The sequence below is a fragment of the Elephantulus edwardii genome, unplaced genomic scaffold (genome assembly GCF_000299155.1).
Source record: "Elephantulus edwardii isolate Elephantulus edwardi_28Jun2011 unplaced genomic scaffold, EleEdw1.0 scaffold00077, whole genome shotgun sequence".
NCBI lineage: Eukaryota > Metazoa > Chordata > Mammalia > Macroscelidea > Macroscelididae > Elephantulus > Elephantulus edwardii.
Window position 1 is genome coordinate 8,468,783 of NW_006399827.1, and position 24,629 is coordinate 8,493,411.

A 24,629-nucleotide genomic window follows, 5' to 3' on the forward strand; every position below is an offset into this window, starting at 1 on the left:
GCCACTGTTGTAAAACAGGACTGACATCTGGGTTGAGGGAAGACTGAGAAAGAGGGGATAAAGAATGTATACTGCATTGAAACAGATGAGGGAGAGAACTATTTAAAAGGGATATATGATTAGGTATTATTGTCATGAAAGGAGTCCAGAATGAAGGTTGCACAGTGGAGTGGACTTGGGGGGAGGGACTGAATAACAATGAAAGAATTTTACTTTTCAAAGAGAAGAACAAATTAGGGGGGAGGGCATGACAGGGAGAAAAGTGCACCAATGAATGTTTGGAAACCCTAAGTCTCTGTAACCTTTCATTAAAATGAATTTTGAAAAACCAAAAAAAGATAACATATCTCTAATAATTTTAATATTGATTATGTTTTGAAATGAGCCCACACCCTTGACATCAAGTCCATTCTGATTGATAATACCCCCATAGGACAGAGTAGATCTGCTCCAGAGGGTTTCCAGGGATGTAATTTTTGTCTATTGTCGAGTCAGAACCAACTCATAGCTGACCGTCCAGCAGGTTTTCAGAGGCAATTAATTGCATGGGAGGAGACTGCAAATCCTTCTCCAGCAGAGCAGCCTTAGGGATTGCAGTGCAGCTTCTTGCCACTAGGCCATCAGAGCGCCAAGGCTTTAAATCTTTCAAGAAGCAGACTGGCACATACCTCTTCTGAGAAGCAGGTGATGGGTTTGAACTACCTAACTTTTGGTTAACAAATGAGTATTTAACCACTGTACTCTTTGAAATTAATGTAGTTTGGATGTATCTGGCTAAATTAAATAGACTTTCTAATTAATCTAAGTATGAAGTATATTAGATTTCTAAAATATTTATGTTCCATTATTAAAGTATGTTATAGCATACTTACTATATAAAATATATTTTCCTCTGTTTCTTTTCACTTTTTGAAAAAATGTGACAACTAGAAATAATTTTAATTATATATATAGCTATGTTGCATTATTTTTGGATAGCAAAATGTTAAGGAACATTGACCATTATTATTTACATTTTAGGGACAGTCAGATTAACCCACTTGCTCCAAATCACCTAGCTAACACAAGCATGGACATCCAAGGTTTTAGAGTCAGTAAGAAGTAGCTCTGGACCATCCCTAATGCTCTAAGTTCAAAATATAAAACCAGGGATGTCTAGGCCAGTTCTGGAGAGGAGCCAAGAAAGGCATCCTCAACCTCAGGTCAGACTGTATCCATCTTGGAAAATGGCTGTGATTTTCTAAAGCAATATTGGCTAAATCCTTCCTCTTACTGGCTCCATATGTTCAGCGTCAGTTTCTTCATCTGTGACATGGAACCATGGACCATCTATGGCTTGTATGAGGAGTCAATGAAGTGGTGCCTAGTATTAGAACTCATTGCTATCGAACCTTTAGCAGGTTTTCAGAGGCTGGAAATCACACTGAGATTGCCTGTCTTTGTCCCATGGGGCAGGTGGTGGATTCGAACCACCATCCTTTGGGTTCACAGTGCACTCGAATCAGGAGAGTATAAAACAAGACACCCCCCCCCATCCCCCTTTTATTGCTATGAGTTATCTTTGTCTTGAGGGCACCTACCAACAACAGCACAATGCCCAACACCCAGCTGTTACCTGAGATTCTCCCCGCCCTCTGAGCAGGGGAAGTCCAGGCCTTCTGGCTGGGAGCTCACAAACGTGCTCAGATGGGCCAGCTCCAGGGCCTGCCACAAGTCTTCATCTGAGTAATTGCTGAAGGGGTCCAGGTTCATCCGCAGGGTCCCTGAGAACAGGATGGGGTCCTGGGGACACAGCCAGGCCCCAGAAGAAGGGAGCTCAGGCACCAGAAGGCGCCAGGGGCCCCAGGACTGATGCACAAGGGAGGATAGAGGTCGCTTTTCCCCAGGCTGTCCCAAACCCTTCTAGGCGTTGTCCAAACAGATAGGAAATTGCCTGCAGGGAAGTGATAAGGCTTGGCTTTGCCAATCACAAACTCTTCCGCTAAAGTCAGACCAGAGTCACTAATCTCAGTCCAAAGTGTCCAGTCGGCAGAAAAAAAAATACCCAAGAGGAGCTCAAAAAAGTGAAATCTAATTCTAAGTTGTTCAAAAAAAGAGAATAAGGCAGAAAGTCCTAGCAGATGGGGTGTTTGAAGATGGCTCCTGTGGTCTTGTCCCACTTACTGTCCCAGGTGTTATGGGTCCCACCAGGACACCACACATCTGCCCCTTCCAGATCTGCCACAGGATTCTTGGTGCTGTGTCCTGCCTCTGTCTTCAAGCTTCGGATATAGAAATGGGCCCACCCTCCAGGACCCACCCTCCATGGGGCAGCCCATGAGGGGTTCCAACCTGAGGGATGATGGTCAGCTGAGAACGCAGGTCGTGAAGCCCAATGTCCGCCACATTGAGGCCGTCAATGCGGATCTCCCCAGTGGCCGCCTCCAGGATACGGAACAGGCAGAGTGTCATGGATGATTTGCCGGCCCCTGTGCGCCCCACAATCCCCACCTGCAGAAAGTGTGCAAGTGGTCAGTCAGTGAGAGGCTGAGGAGAATTGAGGAAAGGAGGCCAAGCAGAGGACTGACCTGGATCCAGGCTCCCTCTGAGGTCTGTGGCCACATCTTCCCAGCACAGGCACACACTGGCCGACCCATCCCATCGTACCTTCTCACCACCCCGCACGCACAAACTCAGGTCCTTCAGCACCAGGTCCAGGCCTTGCCGGTAGCGCACCGCGTAATTCCGGAATTCCACCTCACCACGTGAGGGCCAGCCCTGTGGGGGGCGGCTGCCCTCTATCACCCAGGGAGCCTGAACACAAGAGATTCCACATTAACATGACACCTCCTTCCCAGGCTGGCCCTCTCCCATGTTCAGCCTGTGGATCCTTAATCTTTACCCACTGTGACTTGTTAAAGAATAAGAATGTCAGTTCAAAGACTGAAGAACACTCAATGCCTTTCAATTAGGGTATTGAAATATACCTTGGTCTGCAGAAAGAATAAACAACTCTGTCTTAGAAGAAATACAGCCAGCACTCTCCTTAGAGGTGAAGGAGTGTAGGACTTTCTCCTACATATTTTAGGCACGTTTTCAGGAGGGGACATTATGTTTGTAAGGGTGGAAGGTCAGAGACGGATAAGAGCCTTGACAAGATGGACTGACATGGTGACTGCAGCAGTGGGCTTAAACACATTTCTCCCAGCCTTCTCCTAAGGGATCTATAGCCTTTTTCAAGAGTAGGTAAAAATACTCAGACACTTCAGGGATTACTGGCTCTGAATTGACACTAATTCCAGGAGACACAAAATATCAATGTAGTCTATTTATCTGAGTATGAGCTAATGGAGGTCAGGTGATCAATAAAATTTTAGCTTAAAAAAAAAATCTTTACCCACTGTGGTCCCTAGGGCACCTCTGTGATCCAATCTTGCAATTTAATAAATCCTTTATTCCTCAATGGCTTCTCAGAAATGTCTCTCTTGTGCCCCTCTGCTTCCTCCTTGTGTTCCATGTTCCTGAGATTCCCTGTCCCTGCCAGCACTCCTTTCTCTATTCATTCATTCATTCCTTTTTTTTTTTTAAGCTAAAGCAGCTTTATTAAGGGGTCTCCTGGATGGGATTCCTTGGTCTGCTCTCTATTCTTTCTTATTGATTAGTTATTCTGTGCCAGGCCCAGGGGGCATGATGGGAACAAGACAGTTAGTAGGAAGAGGCACACCATCAGCAATAAGCACATCTCTAGGTGATGTGCCCACGGGATGAGCACACAGGGATGAGAGACGCTTAATTCTGTTGGTCTGTGCAGGGTGGTCAGGAAAGGCTTCCTGGAGGAGGTGGTATTTGAGTCAATATCTCCTGAAGGAGGTGAGAGCACAAGCAAGTGTGGCTACAACGGGGAAGGATATTCTAGGCAGAGCAAACAGCCAGTACAGATACTCCTGTGAACTCAGGAAGAACAAGAGAGAGGTAGGAGGGAGGAGAGTGAGGTAATTAGTGATGTTATCATATAGGACCTTGAAGGACATTTTAAGGTGCAAAGGATTTTATTTGCTTGTTTGTTTTTTACCTTGAGCAAGATGCAGAGATGTTGCAATGCTATGCACAGCACAGCAATGTGATTTGATGTGTTTTTAAAGATTCCCTTTGACTGCGTTGAGGAATACAGACTGGGAGAGGGGAGGGATAGTGGAAACAGGGAGATTAGTTGGACTGTTGGCTATAATCTGGGCATGAGATGGTGATGACCTCAAGGCAGCACCAGCTATATAATTTTCAGGGTCCAGTGCAAAATGAAAATCTGAGGACTTTTGTTCAAAAAGTATTAAGAATTACAAGGTAGCAACAGCAAGGCATTAAACCTAGCGTGAGGCCTTTCTAAGGCCAGAGGTCCTTCGAAGAGCAGGGTCCTGTGTGAAGGCAGAAGTCATACCCATGTACCAGCTCTACACTTCAAGGCCAGGATGCTAGACAGCCAGCAGTCAAAGCGGGAAAGAGGTGCAGACTGCTGTCTCGAAAGGAGGTGTCTGAGAAAAGAGAAGGTAGTGACGTGGAGGGTGGAAATTTTAGGGTAGGAAGAGAGGATTATACATCTAGAGAGAGGGCAAGTGGAATGGTAGATATGAAGAATGGGGACGGTTATGGTTTAGTGGTAAGATTCTCTTGCCTTCCATGCAAGAGACCTGGGTTCAATTCCTGGTCAGAGCACCTCATAGATTTGTGTGTCAGTGGAGGTTTGTCCAGGTTGCAGCAATTTCCAGACTAAGACAGACCAGGGCAAAAAAAAGGCCTGATGATCTACTTCCAAAAAAATATGGGCCAATGAAAACCCTATGCAGCATTACTGAATGCTTTTGGTTTTGGGTTTTGTTTTTAATTACTGAATGTTTTGTTCACAGATTTTATAGATGAATCCTGGTCAAAATGGAGGAAATAAAAACCAGAGTTTTAAAACTTCATGGAATACAGAGTTTGTGGATGTACTTGAGCAGGATGAATACCCAAAGCCACTGCTCTGAGATGATCTTTAAACCATAAACCTAAAATATTTCCTTTTGACCAAATCATAGTTTAACTAGTCAAGAATATCTATCTTGAACATTGGGCTCTTTTAAGAACTTCTTATACAGAATCAAATTGACAAACACAACTCAAAAGATGAGATAGGGGACTTGGAAGGTGATGAGTGTATGGAGATGGGAGGGAACAATCTGGAAAAGGAGAGTAAAGATGGTTGGTTACACAACTTGAACATAACAATGTCACTACATCATACACATTGAATTGTTGAACTGGTTTATATTCTGCTGTATATAGTCTCCACAAGAACAAAAAGAAACTACATTTTTAACAGAGAAAGCCCGGAGTGGCAGAACGATCCCATCCCATCGTGCAGGTGCTCAGGGGCTGACCTGACAGCGGTTAGTAATAGCCGACATGGAGATGGGGAGCCTGAAGTCCCCAAAAGGGGAAGTGATGGTGGGTGGTGCCTGGGGAGGTGGAGGCCACAGGGATGAGAAGTTACACCAGGAGGAATGGTGGGCCTGGGGTAGGGGAGCCTGTCATGAAGGTCAACTGGCCAGGCAAGAGCAAGGGTCACAGGGGCCATGAGATAGAGGGGTCTAAAAAGAGGAAGGAGTCATGCTATCTGAACACCACTGAGGGGCTGGCTGAAGTGACGATGGAAAACCATCTCCTGGTTTTAAGACCTGGGAAGTCACTGGAGAACACTTTCAGTGGCAACAGAAACCAGACTGGAACGGGCAGATGAGGGGAAGGGAACGAAACACTGGCTATCGCTCAGCTGGAATGTCCCTTTCCCCATTATCCTTCTGTCTTGTGCCTTCATCTCCATCAGAACTTGACTTAGAGTTATCACCTCCTCCAGGTGGTCTTCCGTGCAGCAGCACCAAGGATTTCTCATCCCTGAGTATCAGCACCTTCTTACATAAAAAGGAAGGTCTTTATTTGTTGATTCTGTGTCTCCTCCTACAACTGTACAAGGCTCACAGGGACACGAAGATGCAGAGTCTAACTATCTAGCATTCCCGTCCATAAGCAAGGAGCAGAGAGGACGGGGCAGTAGCTGGCATGGGATATAAGGTAAGGGTAAGGGAGGGGCGGGGGGTTGTTTGTTTAGAATGAGAGATACAATCACATATGTTTGCAGATAGATAAGAATCACCCAAGAGAAGGGTGTGATCCCGGAGTTTGAGAATACAACTGAGGAAGTCAAGGCCTTGAGTGGCAATGAGAAAAAGCAGAACCTGGACTCTGAAACGAGGAAGGACATTTCCTCCTAGAAGTGAAGATAATTCAGGCAGGCTGAAGGGTTTCAGAGGCAGGAGGGTTGCCAGAGTTCACATTTTATGATGTTGTTGTTGTTGTTATGTGCCATCGAGTTGTTTGCGACTCATAGCGACCCTATGTACAACAGCCCTAAACCCTGCTCTATCCTGTACCAATCGCACTGCCTCTGACACACCCATTCCGATTACCCCAGTCACTGAATCAATCCACTTCATAGAGGGTCTTCCCCTCCTGTGCTGTCCCTCTACTCTACCCAGCATGATGTCCCTCTCCAAAGACCTGTCTCTCCTTGCAACATGTCCAAAGTATGTCAGACGAAGCCCCAGAATCTTTGCCTCCAAGGAGTAGCCTGATTTAACCCTCTCTAGGATGAATCTGTTTGTTTTCTTGGCAGTCCATGGCCTGTATCAGGCGCACCTTCGTCTCCAAAGAGACACCGTTGCTCTTGAGTACTTTGGAGAGGTCCCTTTATGATATTTTTCCTCATTAAATGGCAAGTAAAGTCCAAATCTGAGTGCAAAGGGGAAGGAGATGTGGGGGTTTGAGGAGAGAGAATGTCCGCAGCAGCTCTCTTGGAAAGTGGGGACACGTACTTGTCGAGAAGGCCAGGTAGGAATGCCCAGCTGTGATGGTGTCATGATATTTGACGCTAACACCAGTGATTTTTCTCCAGCAGTGTTATGGGTGCTCAGGGCAGGCAGGAAGAGTGTGACAGATAGGCAGGCTCATCTGGGCTTGGGGCTTTTTAGGGGAGCACAAGTGAGAGACAAGAGGAAAGGAGTTGGGGGCATTCGTGTGGATGGAACTTAGAATCTGGCAAGATGGAAGGCTGGTGAAGCCAGGAGGACTGGGTTAAGAAAGACAAAGGTGGGGTCTCTGGTTTGGGGCTCACCATGAGAATAAAGCACTGTAACAGAGGAGGACCTGGATTGGGAGGGACAGGTAGCAGCAGTAGGTATCACAGTGGTACATCCAGCACTGATATCTCAGAGACACTGTGGCCCTCTGGCATGAAGAGGTCCTGGGTGCAGCTATGGGAAGTAGGTTAGTGCAGAAAAGCAGATTGCCTCTTATTTCCCCAGTGCTCTTTCAGCCACCCTGAACTCTGCTCCACCCTGACTCACTCGACCATTTTACCTCCTTTATCAAAACCTGCCTATCCTTCAAATTTCAGCTGGCCTTTCAGACCACCTCTGCTGAGTGATCCCCTCCTTTCCTGCCTCCTTGGGGTGCACCAACCCTGAGTTGGCGCCACCCACTGCAGAGCCCTCAGTATGCCTTACCTCTCCCATTAAGTCAGAATCTGCTTGAAGGCAGATTCTGTGTTGCTCAGCTCTGAACATTTTTTATATGTGGGCATGGAGCTGGACCTGGTTGATGTTCACTGGGGGTTGGTGAGTGGCTGGATGAGTGAATGAAGAGCTGACTGAATGGCTTGCCTTGGGGTGTAGGGATGGTGGGCCACCTGGTCCTTTTCCCCAGGGATTCCAGATTCATGCCAGCTGTCACCCAGGTACCTACTTCAGTCTCCGTCTTAGAGTACTCCTTGACTCTCTCCACAGCCACAATGTTAGACTCCAAGTCTGACATCATTCGTACCATCCAGTTCAGAGCAAATGTCACCTGGCCGAAAGGATGGGGTCACGTGAAGGAAGAGCTCTCAGCTTACCCTGTTCCCCCCCACCCCCACAATGATTCTGGGCTGGACCCACATCCCTCGGTCCATGCTCCCATCTACAGGCCCACAGGTGGTCATCTGGTGCTCTAACACAGCTGGGTGTCAGCAGTGATGACTCAAACCTAACCAAGAACCACTTAGCCCAGCGTTTCATAAACTTAATATGCATCTCACTCCTCGGGGATTCTTATTAAAATGCAGCTCGTGATTCAACAGACAGGGTGAGACCTGAGAGTCTTCATTCCTAACAAGTTCCCGGGTGATGCTGATCAGGGTATAGCTGCTTTGTGGACCACTCTTTGGATACTAAGGAGTTCTTGATAGGAATGCGAATCTACGCCAGGCTTCCTGAGTTAGACTTTGTATTTTACCAGAATCTCTGAGTGATTCACACATGCATTAGGTTAGAGGATGCTGGCCTGGATGGTTACTTATTTATTAAAGCACTCAGGCTCCAGCCACCTGAGACACTGAAAATGTGATTGACTTTGAAAGAATCTCATTTGCAGGGAAGCATTCTTTTTATCCCCCCTTGTTGCGTACCATAAAATTGGATCTGACTGGCACAGAAGGAGATTGTCCCTCCTTCTCCAGAAGAGCTTCTGGTGGATTCAAATCACGCACCTTCAGGATTGCAGCGCAGCTTCTCACCACCAGGCCACCAGAGCTCCCTTGCAGGGAGTCGTTCCTGTACAGCCCAGGCTGCCTGACCGCCTGCACAAGTGTGTGGCCGGGTTGCCTACCTGAACCTTCTCTACAGGTCAATGAACTCATCGCTTGGTCTCTGCCAGGTGCCTTTGTATGCCTTACCAACAGCCAGGGCAGGTTTTGCTTGTTCTTTGAGGCCATTTCTCCAACACCCCACGCAGAGAGATGACTCTGGGTTCTCACAGCATTTTGCTCCTCCTTCTACCAAGTCCTATTCACTCTGCATTTGTGGTCCCTAAGGGTGCCAGTGCCTACTCACCCTCAACTGTGAGCCCTTTGAGAGCAGAACCTGGGGCAGGTGTTCATAACAGGGAGAGAGGCCCTCAGAGAATGCTTGTGACACCGGTGTGGCCACTACCTTAGTGGTGGACCTGCCCTGGCTCCCAAGCTCCTACCTACCTGCAGGGCGTAGGACACAGAAAGTCCCACCAGTCCAGGGCTCAGGCTGCTCCTCCCAATCACAGCAAAGAAAGCAGCAAACAGCACAACACAGTTGCCCACAAATTCCACTCGGATCCCCAGCCACCTGAGGAGGACCAGACAAGGAAGATTATGGAGTGGGAGCAGGAAGGAAGCAGGCTTCTGATTAGGGAGAAGGAGGGGTGGAATCCAGAACCCGGGGAGCCCTTCCAACAAAGATCATGGGGAAAGGTCTTGGAGGAGAGAGGGTAAGAGAAGAGAAAGGCGGCTTCTGACCGGTTGGAGATGATGTAGGCGTAGCAGCTCTTCTGGTTGATGTCCACCTTAGCACCACTGACAGTTATGAAGTCCTGGATTCGGCCATAGGCCCGAATGACACTGGCACCAGCCACCGTCTCAGAAAAGTGGGAGTAAATGGGTGAGCGGCTGACTGATTCTAGCCGTTTCAGTTGTCTTGAGGTGGCCACATAGAAGCGCTGACAAGCAAGAGAAAAAGAGCTTGTGGGGGTTGTTAATGTTGTTATGTGCATTGAGTGGAGCATGACTCATAGCAACCCTATGGACAGATCTGAATCCTGGCCTATCCCGTGCCATCCTCACAGTTCCTGACACTCGAGCCCATTGCAGCAGTCACTTTGTCAGTTCATCTGATTATGGATTTTCCTTTCACTGACCTTTCCAAGAATGATGTCCCTCTCCAAGGAATAGCCTTTCCTAACAACACAACCAAGTCTGGAGCGTGGGCTTCAAGTCCTCTTCACTTTCAGCAAGCAAGGTTGTTTTATCTGAATAATGCAGGTTGTTGGATCTTCCTCTAATCTAATGCCACCATCTTCTTCATAAAGACCAGCTTCTCGAATGATTTTCTCAGTGTACAGATTGAATAGATAGGGAGAGAGGAGACAGCCCTCACACATACCTTTCCTGATTTTAAACCATGTAGATAACACAACCTTTCTTGCTGAAAGTGAGGAGGACTTGAAGTGCTTGCTGCAGAATATAAAAAACTACAGCCTACAGTATGGATTGCATCTCCACATTAAGAAGACAAAAACCCTCACCACTGGGCTGATGAGCAACATTGTGATAGATGAAGAAAAGATTGAAGTTGTCAACAATTTAATCTTGCTTGAATATATAATCAACACACTTGGTATCAGCAGTTATGATATCAGGAGATATATTGCACTAGGCAAGTCTGCTGCCAGAGACCTCTTCAAATTACTGAGGAGCAATGATGTCAGTTTAAGGGCTAGGGTGTGCCTGATTTAGGGCATGGTCTTTCAATTGCTTGCTATAACTGGACAATGAATAAGGATGACAGAAGAACTGATGCCTTTTAGCTGGGGTACTGGAGAAGAATACTGAATAGCCCATGGACTGCCAAAAGAACAAACAGAGAATGTGCAGCCAGAATGCTCCTCTGAGGCAAGGATGACAAAGCTTCATTTCACATCCTTTGGCATGTTGTTAGGAAAGGCTTTCCTTGGAGAGGGACATCATGCTTGGAAAGGTGGAGGGTTAGTGAAAGAGAAAGATGACCCTCAATGAGATGGATTGACATAGTGACTGAGGCAATGGGCTCAAATGTGTCAGAGATGATGAGGATGGCACAGGATAGGATAGGGTTCGGATCTGTTGTTCATAGGGTCACTATGAATTGTACTAAACTTGATAGCAAATAAAAGCAGTGTTTCCTTGCTCTGTTCAGACAACAGCCCCTTGGTCTAGATATAGACTTGACATAAGCACAATTAATAGTTCTGAGATTCCCATCTTCTCAATGTTAGCCATAATTGGTTATGATCCATACAGTCATATGCCTTTGCATTGTCATTAAAGCATAAATAGAAATTATTCTGCTATTCTCTGCTTTCAGCCAGGATGTGGATGGAGCCTCTTCCTGGCCTCCTTTCTCCCCGAGCCTCCCCTTGCAGCATTCACATGAGATAGTTCAGGGTGACAGAGTTCCCAATTCACCCTCAGAACCAGCCTATTTCCTCCTTGGCCTCCTCCCAGCCAATCCCAGCTCTCCCCTGAGATATTGGTCCCTCTCCCAGTCTTTAAGGACCAAGGACTCAGTACCCTAATATGGCTTCAGGAACTCAGTCTGCCCTTTCTCTCTGTTTTAGGCCCTTTCCTCCATGAAGCCTTTCTGATTCTCCAGTCACAATGGCTTTACACACCCCTGGTAAAGCCTGGACTGTGGCATTGACCTTCACTGGCCATCTAAATATGCCTATCTCCACTTAAGTGTCCTAGTTAGTAAGAGAAAGAAGGACCATCTTCTCACGTGTGATTTACAGTTTCGGAAAATCACTGGAGGGTCAGCTGTGAATAGTTTCTATAAAGAGTTTTGAGAGTAATGCGCTCACACAGTGTTTTTGCAAAATTTGCAAAAATCATTTCGTATTGTTTGCCTAAAGACGGCCAGAGCTGTACAAGATGTGTTGTTTCAGAGATGCAAGTACCACCTCTTAAGCACCTTTTGAATTACCTGTATCAATTGATTAGCCCATTGCAAGATGTGCTCAGTCAGTGTGAACACCTTTTGTGGCTCTCTGCTCCCCAAACTCAAACTCACCACCAACCAGTTGAGTCCAATCCCAGGGCCTCTACAGGACAACACAGAACTGCACCATAGAGTTCCTAAGATTATAATATTCAGGGACACGAACTGTCACATCTCTCCCCACATTTTGGCTGCTGAGTTCCAAACCACTAGCCTGTCTATTAGGTGGTAACTATACGTGTTAAAGATATATCTGTTTTATTATGGGAGAAGGATGGGCAGTCTCCTCCTGTGTGATTTACCGCCTCTGAAAACCCACTGGAAGATCAGTATAGGTCAGTTCTGACTCGATAACACACAACAACAACAAGTGTCTTTAAATACATATACATATACATATACATATACATATACATGTACATGTACATATACATATACATATACATATACATATACATATACATATACATATACATATACATGTATGTTTAGATATGTATTTAAAATGTCAAGATGTATGCTACGTTCCCAACTGTTAACGTTTTATTTACAAATAACCAACAGGAGACCATTCTGGAGCAATTCAATTTATATAATAATTTCTCTTATTTTCTTTTTAACCTTGCATCAACAAATGAGATAGGGTCTATCAGATCACAGAAATGTGGTTTGCCATCAAGTCGGAACCAACCCAGAGCTGACCATCCAGAGGCAGTTAATCGCCTGGGAGGAGATTGCTCATCTTTCTTCCAGCGAAGCAGCTGGTGGATTTGAACCATGTGCCTATGTATTGGAGGACAGCTCCTTTCCACTAGGCCATGAGATCTCTTTCTTTTCTTTTTTTTTATTTCAATGAACATCTACAGAGATTGGAGAGCTCTTTCAAAGACGCAGGATAACTGAATACTGCCCTTAGCATCATCCCCGAGGTGCAGGGGTGGGTTGTTCCATCTCAAGTCCTATCTCTGCTCCACCAACCACAGGAGAGCCACGCCCACTGGCCTCCAGGCCGCTGTCTCCTGGCCACGCCCACCACAAGACCCTTTCCCGCCCCAGCCTCAGTCCATAGCCACTCCTCTGGCCACGCCCCTGGACCATCCCTTTGTCACACCCACACACCTGCACATAGGTATAAAGCGCGGCCAGCGGCACGATGACCACAGCAAAGAGAGGTGTGCTGGTTAGGATGACCACGACGGTGGAGACAGAGTTGAAGAAGCCATCGAGCAGCATTTGGATGACAGGGGCCAGGACTTCATCGATGACGTAGATGTCCTTGGAGAAGCGGTTGAGGATGCGACCGGAGGGCGTCGTGTCAAAGAAGGACTGTGGCGAGCGCATCTTGTTGTGCAGTAGCGTCTGGTGTAGCGATCTGGCAGCCTGGACACCGCCCATCGCCATCATGAAGGCCGACACCATCACCAGAAGCCCTGAGAGGGGAGACAGAGGGCAGGATCTCTCAGCTGGGCTAGGGGGCAAGGCTGGAGGGGCAGGCTGGGCGGCCAGGAAGGCTGAACTAGAGAGGCACGGGGGCAGGGCTGTGCCTGTGATGGGAGGGAGGCTAAGAGGCAGAGGTATGAGCCCAAGCAACCCACCCAGCTCAGAGTTAAGGTAGGGACTGGATGTGGATGGAGCCTCTTTCTGGCCCCTACTCTCCTCCAAGCTCACCTTGCAACATTCCCAAACCAGCATAGACACCCAGCCTCAGGGTGGTGGTGTTCTGGGGCTCATCCATCGTGGCATCATTGGCCCAGGCACTGAGCCATACGTTAGCCCCAATGGTGGCTGCACTTTGACCCACGTGTAGGAGGCAGATGAACAGCATGGTACCAATTCCTATGGCCTTAGCGTAATCCCAGAACACATTCATCTTCACCTGCAGGTGGTGAGTGGGAACAGAGGGCTCCCTTCAGCCACAGGACTATTGGGGCCTGTCCACCTTCTTCAGCCCTCAGCCATCCTACTCACGGAGCCGGTCTCTTCCTTCTCTTCCTGGATCAGCACCCCATTGGCCTTCGCTTCTACCACCTGCACAGCTTTGTCTGCTGGGCCCAGATGCCGCCGGGACACAGACCACCCTGGGCTTTCCCCTTCAGAGGACATGGTGCTGAGCTGTCTGTAGAGGTAGCTGGTCAAGCCCAGAAGATACGCCTCCAACAGGCTCACAGCATGGAGTCCCAGGAGGAGAGTCCAGGCTGCAGCCAGAGCCCAGGAGAACAGTCCCCTGCACCCTACCTGGCTAAACCAGGGAGCAGGTGGGGAGTCCTATGCAGACCCCTGGCTACTGGTGGAGGTGGTTTGAGGTGTCAGTAACTTACCTTATAAACTGTTTCCGGACCTCATATATGAGGGGCTCAGTGTCCGTGAGGTCAGTGTGGTTACTGAGTGTGTCATCAAGCAGCAGCACATCTTCTTCATCCACATCCCCCAAAGCTTCAGAGAGGTGTGGGGGGAAAGATAGAGGTTAGCTGGCTTACCATGCAAGTCCCTGTACCCCTCACCGCATCCCTACTCCACTGAAGGGGTCTGAATTGACAGGCAAGAGAGAAAATGAGAGGACTGGAAGGGCAGTAAGGAAAAGAACAGGGAACATTCCCATTGAGAACGATGGAGAAAGATGCAAATATAAGGAGCAGGAGCTCTGGAATCAGACTGACTGAGCTTAAGTTTCAATTCCTTGCTTCCTAACCTGAAACAGGTTGCTTGGCAGGTCTGAGCAGATGTTTCCAAACATATTATTCAAAACCCTCAAACACATTGTTGTTGTTTCTAAGGCTGTAAATTGCACAAGAGGAAATCGCCCATCTTTCTCCCTTAGAGCCACTGGCAGATTTGAACTGGCAGAGAGGTGCCACCATTAGGTTAGGAGCACGGCACCTAAGAGACGATGCTGCCAGAATTCCCTCTTCAAATATCAGATGGGAGCAGTGATAATCGTGACTTCGTAGTGTGATTGTGAGGGTTAAAGGAAAGATTGTCAAATGCTGAGCACAGGGCATGTTTTTGAAAGGTGCTATCAAGTTAGGGTAACTCCTCTGACCCTGTGCCCAATGGAACAAAACGTGGTCCAGTCCCCTGCCATCCTCATAATCGTCGCTGTACCTGAGCCCACTGCTGCACCCATTGCGTCAGTCCGTCTCACTGAGGGTCTCCCTTCTTTGTGCTGACTCTCTTCGTGACCAAGCAGAATGCCTTTCTCATAACCTGTGGCAAATTGTGCTCCTAATCCAAAGACTGTGTGTGTGTGTCTCTAGCAGTTCGAATCCCCTAGCAGCTCTATGGAAAAAGATAGGCAGTCTCCTCCCACTGTGAATTACAGCTTCAGAAATCTGACAGAGGGTTGCTACGAGCTGGAACGGATTTGAGAGTCATGAGTTTGAGGTGAGTTGCTGTAAAACTGAACACTGTGCCAATGGTGTATCAAGTGCCACATCTATAGTCATTGAGATCAAACCCCAACGCCATTACTTCTAAGGAGCCTTTGGTACATACTACACATAAACACTCCCCTAAAAAGGAAAACACAAAACACGACAAAAAGCCTCTATCATTGTTGTTGTTGTTGTTATGTGCCATTGAGTAGCTTGCAACTCATAGCGACCCTATGTACAAGAGCTCTAAATGCTGTTCTATCCTGTGCCAACCTAGCCATCTCAAACACACTTATTCCCACCACTCCAGTCACATAATCGATCCATCTCACCAAAGGTCTTCCTCTCCTTTGCCTCCCCTCCACTCTGTCAAACATGATGTCCCTCTCCAAGGACCAGTCCCTCCTTGCAACATGCCCAAAATATGTCAGACGAAGCTTCAGAATCCTTGACTCCAGGGAACATTCTGGCTTCACCCTCTCCAGGTCAAACCTGTTTGTTCTCCTAGCAGTCCATGGTATATTCAACACTCTTCTCCAGCACCACAGCTCAAAGGCATCAATCCTTTTTCTATCAACCCTATTCACTGTCCAACTCTCTGATGCATAGCACATAATTGCGAAGACTATAGCCCGGATCAGGTGCACCTTAGTCTCCAGCCTGACATTGTTGCTCTTCAGTACTCTTGAAAGGTCCCTCACAGCTGACTTTCCTAATGCAATTCGTCTCCTGATTTCCTGGCTGCTGTTACCAAGTGTTGACTGTGGAGTCAAGTAAATTAAAACTGTTAACTATCTCAATCTCTTCACCATCCATGCCGATGCTGCCAATTGGCCCAGTGGTTAGAATCTTTGTTTTCTTGACATTTAGCTTTTTTACACAGGTAACCTCTATCATTGAAGGAAAAAAAAATAAGCCCATTGCCACTGAGTCAATTCCAACTCTTAGTGACCTTCTAGGATAGACTAGAACTGCCTCATAGTGTTGCCACATCTGTGATCTTTATAGAAACAGACTGTGCAGCAAGTTTCTGGCTGGTGGATTTGAACCACTACCTTCAACTTGAGTCCAATGCTTAAGCACTGCACCACCCTATACATATCTAAAAAAATCCAACCTCACTGTCAATTCCAACTTATGACAGCTCTCCCTTGGGTTCCTGAGGCCATAAATCTACATGAAAGGAGGATGTCCATCTTTTTTCCATGGAGCAGCTGATGAATTCAAATTACTGACCTTTTGTTAGTAGCCCCGAACACAACAAACTATGCTACCAGAGCTCCTTCTGTTGTTGTTGTTGTTACGTGCCATCAAGTTGTGTATGGCTCATATCAACCCTACCCTGTTCCATAACTATCATCTTTTCTCTAATATTCATAGAGTTTCCAAAGACCTGCTGTTTAAGAAGTGGATGCTAATTCTGTTTCCAAGCATTTTGTAATCTGGGAGCTCTACCAAACGCTGTCCACCATGGGTAACCATTATGGCATTTGACACATCATTGACACATGTTCAGTTTCACAGCAACTCCAAGTTAACTCAGTATAGTAGACTGACAGACAAGTGCTATACCACTTAGAACAATGTTCTCCCCAAACACAGTCAACAGGGGCTGCAGGCCTAAGAGCCCAACTGACTTTTAAACACAAAGGTCCGCCCACCAGGTCCTGATTGACTTAAACAAGAGGCTGAGACAACAAGACTAAATCCAAGTGGCCAAACCGTTTACATATGATTGTTAATAAAACAAAAAAATGACCCAACAGTTTACACCCAACTTCACACATGAGCCTTCCAACTGGAGATTTAGTCAGGGCCCAATTGACGTTTCAACACAAAGGCCTGCCCACAAGGTCCTGATTAACTTAAACAAGAGGGTTAGACAACAAGACTAAATCCTTCTACTGTAGCTAATCTAATAAACAAACCCATCACCATCAAGTCTTTTCCAACTCAGCAACTTGTCATCAGGTTTCTGAGGCTCTACTTACTGCTTCTCACTCACTCACTCACTCCAACTTGTAGCTGACCCTCCAGCATGCTTCTGAGGCTGTATGCCACAACGGCTGGAGACTGCCCAGTTTTCTCCCTTAGAGCTGCTGGTAGACCAGGCTGCCAGAGCACTCCCTACTGCATCTAGAATTTAGTCATTTCTATGTTAAAGAGCCCTGGGACTCAATGCTTAAGCACTCAACTGCTATCTGAATGTCTGGCAGTTTGAATCCACCCAGATGCAGTTACATAGGACTGCTGTGAGTTGGAAATGGACCTTAAACAACAACAAAAAAGTGCTTTATTAGCCTTGTTGTTGTGTACCATCGAGTCAGACCTGACCCATAGCTAATCCTCAGTAGCTTTTCAGGGTCCAATCCTTTTCCCATAGCCTTTGTTAAGAGTAGGCGAGAAGACCAGGACAAGATCTATAAGCCAGTTTGGGGATCTGGAGGAGTCCCATAATCCCCGAGATTTTAATAGGTCTCATGGGGGATATATATTTTTTAGGATTTTTTTTAAATTTTATTCTTTTTGTGTGCGTGTACCGTCAAATCAGATCTGACTGGTACAGGAGGAGATTGCCCCTCCTTCCCCGGCAGAGCATCTGGTGGATTCGAACCGTGCACCTCTGGGATTGTAGTTGCAGCTTCTTGCCACTAGGCCACCAGAGCTCCCCTTAGGATTTTTTTAAAAAACAATGTCTGTTTAAAAAAACACCCCCCCCAAAAAAAACCCCTCAGTGTTTGTACACTGCTATTGTTTCGATGCCTAGAACAATGCTTTGAACATTGTGATTGCTCAATAAACAACTGTTGGCAAATAAATTACCATGAATTTGCAAATATGCCAGATAATTTATCCAAAAACAACCCTGTCATATAAACTGAGTCTGGACCCTCCTGCACTTTTTCCTGATGGGAAAACCTGAGCTGTTGATCTAAAGTCCTCAGTCAGGGAAGAGGAGCAGGTGGGCTTGACCTCTGTGGTATCTAACTGCCACGAAGGTGGTCCCAGAACTTCCTGGGTAACAGTGGACCAGTCCAGAGACAGAGGCTGGAGACAGAGGAGATTCTGGGAGGGCACAAGAGCATGTGAGTGGGCGGGTGGGTACCAGCTCTGCCAGGCTCTAGATGCTCCTCCACCTCGTCAGGCGCATAGTTGCGGATAAAGTCAGCAAAGCAGCCGTTGTGCTTCATCAGAGTTGGATAAGAGCCAGCTTCAGACACCTGTCCATTGTCCAGTACAATAATGAAGTCCATCTGGGGCAGGAAGCTGATTCCATGTGTCACCAGCACTCGAGTCTGGGGAGAAGGCAACAGCAGTCCCTCATTCCCTTGGCACTGTCCCCCACGACAGGTACAGGGTTTGGAATGTGAACACAAGCCCATGTGTTCGGGGCATGGACAGGTATACCTGGGCCTCACCCTGCACTTGCTGCCATTTGCTCAGAACCTCTGCACCCGGCTCCCCTTCTAACGGTGGCCCCTGTGACCCACCTCACTCCTGTTTCTCTAGGTTTTCCACACCTCCAATCCCTCAAATCACTTTGCCTCTCCCCAGCTCTCTCCCAGGGCCCCCAGTGGGCTCACCTTGTGGGCCAGCACACCTTCTGGCCCGATGACGTGGTCGAAGATATGCTTGGCTACATGGGAGTCCACCGCTGACAAGGGGTCATCCAGCAAAAAAATGTCCGCATCACTGTACACAGCTCGGGCCAGGCTGATGCGCTGCCGCTGGCCCCCAGACAGGTTGATACCCTGAAGGGAGAAAGAGTGGGTGCTGGGTGGCAGGGAACCCAGATGCTGACCACTGACATCAAGCAAGGCAGACCTCTGAATCACATGCCTTATCCTGATCCAGTCCCCTTGAAGCACCCTTGGGGGTGGCTCTGAGTCCTCCGGGCAAACGAGGACAGCTTCCCCCTCCACTCCCCCACCCTGCCCGGCTGGCTTCCCTGCCTGCTACCTTCATACTCTGGGAGGCTGGAAAGCCCCAGGAGGCTGTTAATAGGCCTATTAATCTCCCATCGCCCATACAGTTTGCAAACGCTTTCATAACAATTATCCCATTTGGTGCTCACATCAGTCCTTCCAGTGAGGTATCATTAGACTCACTTTCTAGATGAAGAAATTAAAGCCCAACATGTTAATAGCTTTGTCCAAGATGCAGGGCTATTAAGGGAAGGAGCGAGGACAGGCACCCTGGTCTGATGACTCCAGCAATAGCTTCAGAAATCATCAGCCCTCAGATTGTTCAGTTGCCAAACGTTAAACTGCATTGGACAGATCTGCTGCCCTCTTTAAGGTGCTATGGAGTAAGGATGTCAGTTTAATGATTAAGGTGCACCTGACCCAAGCCAGGTTGTTTTCAGTTGCTTCATATGCATGAGACACTTAGACAAGGAATAAAGAAGATCAAAGAAGAACTGATGTCTTTGAACGACGGGGTTGGTGAGGAGTTCTGAATATCTCAGGGACTGCCAACAGAACAAACATATCTGTCTTAGATGAAGTGAAGCCAGGGTGCTCCTTACAGGCAAGCACAGTGACATTGTGTCTCATATGCTTTGGGCACAGGAGGGACTAGTCCCTGTAATACGGAGGTCTGATAGCCTAGTTGTATGGAGCTATATTGCCAACCCATAGTTTGAATGCACCAGCTGCTTCATGGGAGAAAAATGGGCAATCCCCTCCCATGTGACTAATTGCTTCTTAAAACCCACTGGAGGATCAATTATGAGTTGGATCTGATTCCACAGTACATAACAACAACCATCCAAAAGTAGGGAGCTCTGGTAGCCTAGTGCAGACAGGCCTAATTGAAGCAGGTGGTTTGAATCCACCAGATGTTCCCCAGGAGAAAGATGGGCATTCTCTTCCTGTGCAATTCAAAGCCTCTGAAAACCTGCTGGAGGATCAGTTATGAGTGAGTGAGTGAGTCCTTGGGGTAGGACATGAGGCTTGGAAAAGTAGAAGAGGGAGAAGAAAATCCTCAACAAGATAAATTGACATAGTGAATCCAACAATGGCCTTAATTGTGTGGATGGTGCATGACCAGGCAGGCTTTTGATGGGTTGTACATGGAGTAGCTGTGAGTCCAGGTCAATGTGATGGCATCTAACAACAAAGGCTAAAATCATGTGGGGAATCTGAGGAAGGTGAGGGAGGGCAGAGGACAGACTGTAAGAGGGAAAGTCTGCTTCTCTGTCACCAGCTACACTCATTCCTCATGGGAGACCCAGCTGTATAGCGTGCTCTGAGAAACTGACCCGGGGGAAAGCTGGTGCAGCGGGGGTTGGAGTTCCTGGGAAGCAGTTGAGGGTCCTGCCTGCACCTCCGGTGACTGAGCTATGTGTGTCTCCTCGCTCATACATTGCCTCCACACTTTGCGGAGTGCCTTCTCCAAGCTGGTGGTGGTGTGCCAGCAAGTTGAATCCGACTCATAGTGACCACATGTGATGGAGCAGAACTGCCTCATACAGTTTTCTCTACTCTATTCTTCACAGCAGCATTCCCAGGTCTTTGTCCTGAGGAACCACTGGGAATTAGAACCTTCAATCTTATGTTTAGCAACTGAGCAACCATCATGCCACCAAAAGTCCTTTGGCTATTATGTTCTGGACACTCAATTATGATTACTTTTGAAATGCATTGTGTTTGGAGTGAAATGTTATAAATTCTATTGAGTCTTTATTCAGTCATTCATATACATTTTGTTTTATAATATCAGTTAAATTAATGCAATTCATTATTGCTATGGCTATGTTTGGTTGACTCATAGAGTTAACCCTCCAGTAGGTTTTCAGAGGCTGTAAATCTCGTGGGAGGAGTTAGTTCATTTCTCTCCCACAGAGCGGCTAGTGGACTCCAACCAAGTATAACACAGTTGGTTTAACAGCCCAACTCCTTACCACGATGCCACCAAAGCTCCCTTATAATTAATTAAGAGACTCATATTATTCCAATCACCACCTGGTACAGAGAAGAAAGCAGAGGCTCCAGAAGAAAGGTAATATACCAGGACTGGTACTAGAAGTCAGACTCAATGATGCTGGTCACTAAACAAAGGGGGGGGAAGCCTGTGCACTGTCTGAGGATAGATTTCAGACCAATATGTTTACTCTTGCAGAATGTGGCCCACACACTAAAAAGCCACACTGGACACATTGCTCTCAACTCCAATTCATGGTCAATCAACCCATGTATTACAGATTAGAACTCCTCCAAGTATTTGCTTGGCTGTAATCTTTGTAGAAGCAGATCACAGCCCTTTCTTTCATGGAGATACTACCTGGGTTTGAACCTTTAGATTGCTGAGGATAGATTTCAGACCAATATGTTTACTCTTGCAGAATGTGGCCCACACAGTAAAAAGCCACACTGGACACATTGCTCTCAATTCCAATTCATGGTCAATCAACCCATGTATTACAGATTAGAACTCCTCCAAGTATTTGCTTGGCTGTAATCTTTGTAGAAGCAGATCACAGCCCTTTCTTTCATGGAGATACTACCTGGGTTTGAACCTTTAGATTGGAGAGCAAAGCACTTGCACCCTGAGGACCCCAGATCTGGCATACCCCTGGGTCAACTTTAACCTGGAGGATGGAGACATAATCTTTACATTTGTAACCTCTGTGGAAGCTGGTTGTGTCAGTTTTCTCTTGTAGAACACCTGGTGGGTTTGAACCTCCAACCTTTTGTTTAGCAGCCTTAGCTATGGATGGTGCTGCCAGAATACTTGTCTGGCTATTGTTATTATTGTTAGGGGCCATCAAATTGAGCATGACTCACAGCAACCTTATGAAAAATAGATCAAAACCTTGCTCCATCCTGATATGATCTGTCATGCTCGAGTCAAGTATTGCAGTAACTAAATGAACCCATCTCGTTCAGGGTCTTCCTCTCTTTCACTGAGCCTCTACTTTTCCCAGGATGATGTCTTCTTCCAAGGACTGGCGCCTCCTGACAGAATGCCCAACGTATGTGAGATGGCGTTTCACCATCTGTGCTCCTAAGGAGCAGCCTGCTTTTATTTTCTCTGGGACAAATTTGTTTTTTGGCATTCCATGAGAGAGTCTATACTCTTCACCAACACTAAAGGTATCCATTTTTTTGCGCCTCCTTATTCATTGCCCAGCTATCACATGCACAGGAAGCAACTGAAGATCCCAAGGGTTGAGTCAGATGCACCTTAGTCTTTAAACTGACATCCTTGTTCTTTAGCACTTTAAAGAAGTCCTTAATAACAGACTTGCCCAATGTGTCTTTTGATTTCTTGACTGCTATTATTGTGGGTGGTGACTGTAGATTCAAGTAAAATAAAATACTTCAATATTTTCTCAACTTCAATTCTTTCTCTATCTTGATGCTGTCTATTGGTCCAGTGGTGAAGAGTTTTGTTTTCTTGATGTTGAGATGCAATCCATATTGAAGACAGTAGTCTTTGATCTTCCTCAGTGAGGGTTTTAAGTCCTCTTCACTTCCTTCAGGTGAGATTATGTCATCTGCATAATATGAACTGCATCCAATCCTGATGTCACATTCTTCTTCATAGAGTCCAGCTTCTTGAATTATTTTCTCAGCATACAGATTGACTGGGTATGGTGAAAGGATACAGAACTGACACACATCTTGTTGTTTTTGTTGTTATGTGCCGTCGAGTCACCTGCGACTCATAGCGACCCTATGTACAACAGCCCTAAACTCCACTCTGTCCTGTGCCAATCGCACTGTCTCTGACACTCGCATCCCAATTATCCCAGTTACTGAATCAATCCACCTCATAGAGGGCCTTCCTCTCCTGCACTGTCTCTCCACCCTCCCAAGCATGATGTCCCTCTCTAAGGACCGGTCTCTCCTCACAACATGTCCAAAGTATGCTAGACGGAGCCTCAGAATCCTTGCCTCCAAGGAGCCACCCGGTTTAACCCTTTCCAGGACAAATCTGTTTGTTTTCCTGCAGTGTCTCCTTAACAGTTCTATTTGAACAACTACTTCCTGATCTATGCACAGGTTTCTAAGGAGCATAATAAAAAGTTCTAGAATTGCCATTCTTCTCAATGATATTAATAATTTATTATGATCCACATAAGTGAATGTATTTGCATAGTCAGTAAAACCCAGGTGAATATCTTTCTGGGATTGTCTGCTTTTAGTCAAAATCCATCCAACTTTAGCAATATTTCTCATTCCTTGGCCTCATCTGAGTCCAGCTTGAATTTCTGACAGTTTTCAGTCAGTGTACCGTTAAAGATAGTTTCTAATAATCTTATGCAAGATTTTACTTGTGTGTGTTACTAATAATATCGTTTGTTAATTCTCACATTCTGTTGGGTCACCTTTTTTTGGTATGGAAACAAATATTGATCTCTTCCAGTTAGTTGGGCAGATAGCTTGGCCAAATTTCTTGGCATAAACTAGTGACCACGTCTAGGGCTGAGTCTGTTTGCTGAAACTCTTGTTAGTATTCTACCAAGTCTTGGGGCCTTCTTTGTTGACAATGCCTTCAGGGAAATTGGACTTCTTTCTTTAGCACCACCAGTTCTTGATCATATGCTACTTCTTGAAATGGTTCAGCATCAATCAGTTGGTACAGAGACTAGGTAACCTTTCCATTTCTTTTGATGCTTCATACATCATTCAATATTTTGCTCATAAAATCCTTAGATATTGCAACTCAAGGTTTGAATTTATTCTTGGGTTCTTTCGGGTTGAGAAATGCTTTGTGTGTGCTTTGTGTTTGGTTTTCTAACTCCAGGTCTCTGTACATTTTGTTATGATACTTTGTTTTGTCTTCTTGAGCTGCCCTTTGCAATCTTCTGTTCAGCTAGCTCTCTTATGCTATCATTTCTTTCTTTTGCTTTGGCTTCTATATGTTGAAAAAGACATTTCAGAGTCTCTTCTCATATCCATTCCCCCCCCCTTTTCTTTCTTTCTTGTATTTTTAATGTCCTTTTGTTTTCTTTATGGATATCCTTGATGTCATCTCACAACTCATCTGATCTTCAGTCATTTATGTTTAATACATCAAGTCTTTTCTTGGGAGGTTTTTTAGGATACACTCAAGGTCATATTTTGGCTCTTGTGGACTTGTTTTAATTTTAACTTGCATATGAGTAATTGATGATCTGTTTCAAAGTCAGCCCCTGGCCTTCTTTTGACTGCTGATTCTGAGCTTCTCTCCAACATCTTCCACAGAGGTAATCAATTTGACTCCTGTATATTCCTGCAGGTGAGGTCCATGTGCATAGTGTCCCTTTCTGTTTTGTTTTTTTTTTAATATTTGCAACGAATAAATGATGTTGGATAGCACACAATTTTATCCCTTGATCTCCAGTCTCATTTTTGTCACCAAGGCCGTATTTTCTGACTACCAGTCCTTCTTCTTTGTTTCCAGCTTTTGTATTATGTTGTTGTGTACCGTTGAGTCAGAACTGATCCATAGCTGACCCTCAGTGGGTTTTCAGAGGCAGCTAATCGCATGGGAGGAGATTGGTCATCTTTCTCCTCTGTTTTGCATTATAGTCACCAATTATTAGAAACGCATCTTGACTGCATGTTTGATCAATTTCAGACAGCCAAAGTTGGTAGAAGTCCTTCATTTCTTTATCTTTGGCTTGAGTGGTTGGTGCATACATTTGAATAATAGTTGT

The 24,629-nt window shown here is 46.2% G+C and overlaps 1 protein-coding gene across 1 annotated transcript in view; it reads right to left on the reverse strand.

Moving 5' to 3' along the window:
• Positions 1-24,629, reverse strand: part of ABCC3 (ATP-binding cassette, sub-family C (CFTR/MRP), member 3) — a 67,663-nt gene that overhangs the window by 5,504 nt on the left and 37,530 nt on the right. Inside the window, exons 18-29 of the mRNA XM_006889461.1 lie at positions 18,565-18,732; positions 18,087-18,276; positions 13,928-14,042; positions 13,578-13,725; positions 13,278-13,485; positions 12,729-13,039; positions 9,374-9,573; positions 9,077-9,203; positions 7,813-7,914; positions 2,647-2,793; positions 2,332-2,490; positions 1,616-1,782 (exon numbers count right to left, since the gene is read on the reverse strand). Coding sequence (XP_006889523.1) covers positions 1,616-1,782; positions 2,332-2,490; positions 2,647-2,793; positions 7,813-7,914; positions 9,077-9,203; positions 9,374-9,573; positions 12,729-13,039; positions 13,278-13,485; positions 13,578-13,725; positions 13,928-14,042; positions 18,087-18,276; positions 18,565-18,732 — 2,042 coding nt within the window. The remainder of the gene's footprint in view (positions 1-1,615; positions 1,783-2,331; positions 2,491-2,646; positions 2,794-7,812; positions 7,915-9,076; positions 9,204-9,373; positions 9,574-12,728; positions 13,040-13,277; positions 13,486-13,577; positions 13,726-13,927; positions 14,043-18,086; positions 18,277-18,564; positions 18,733-24,629) is intronic.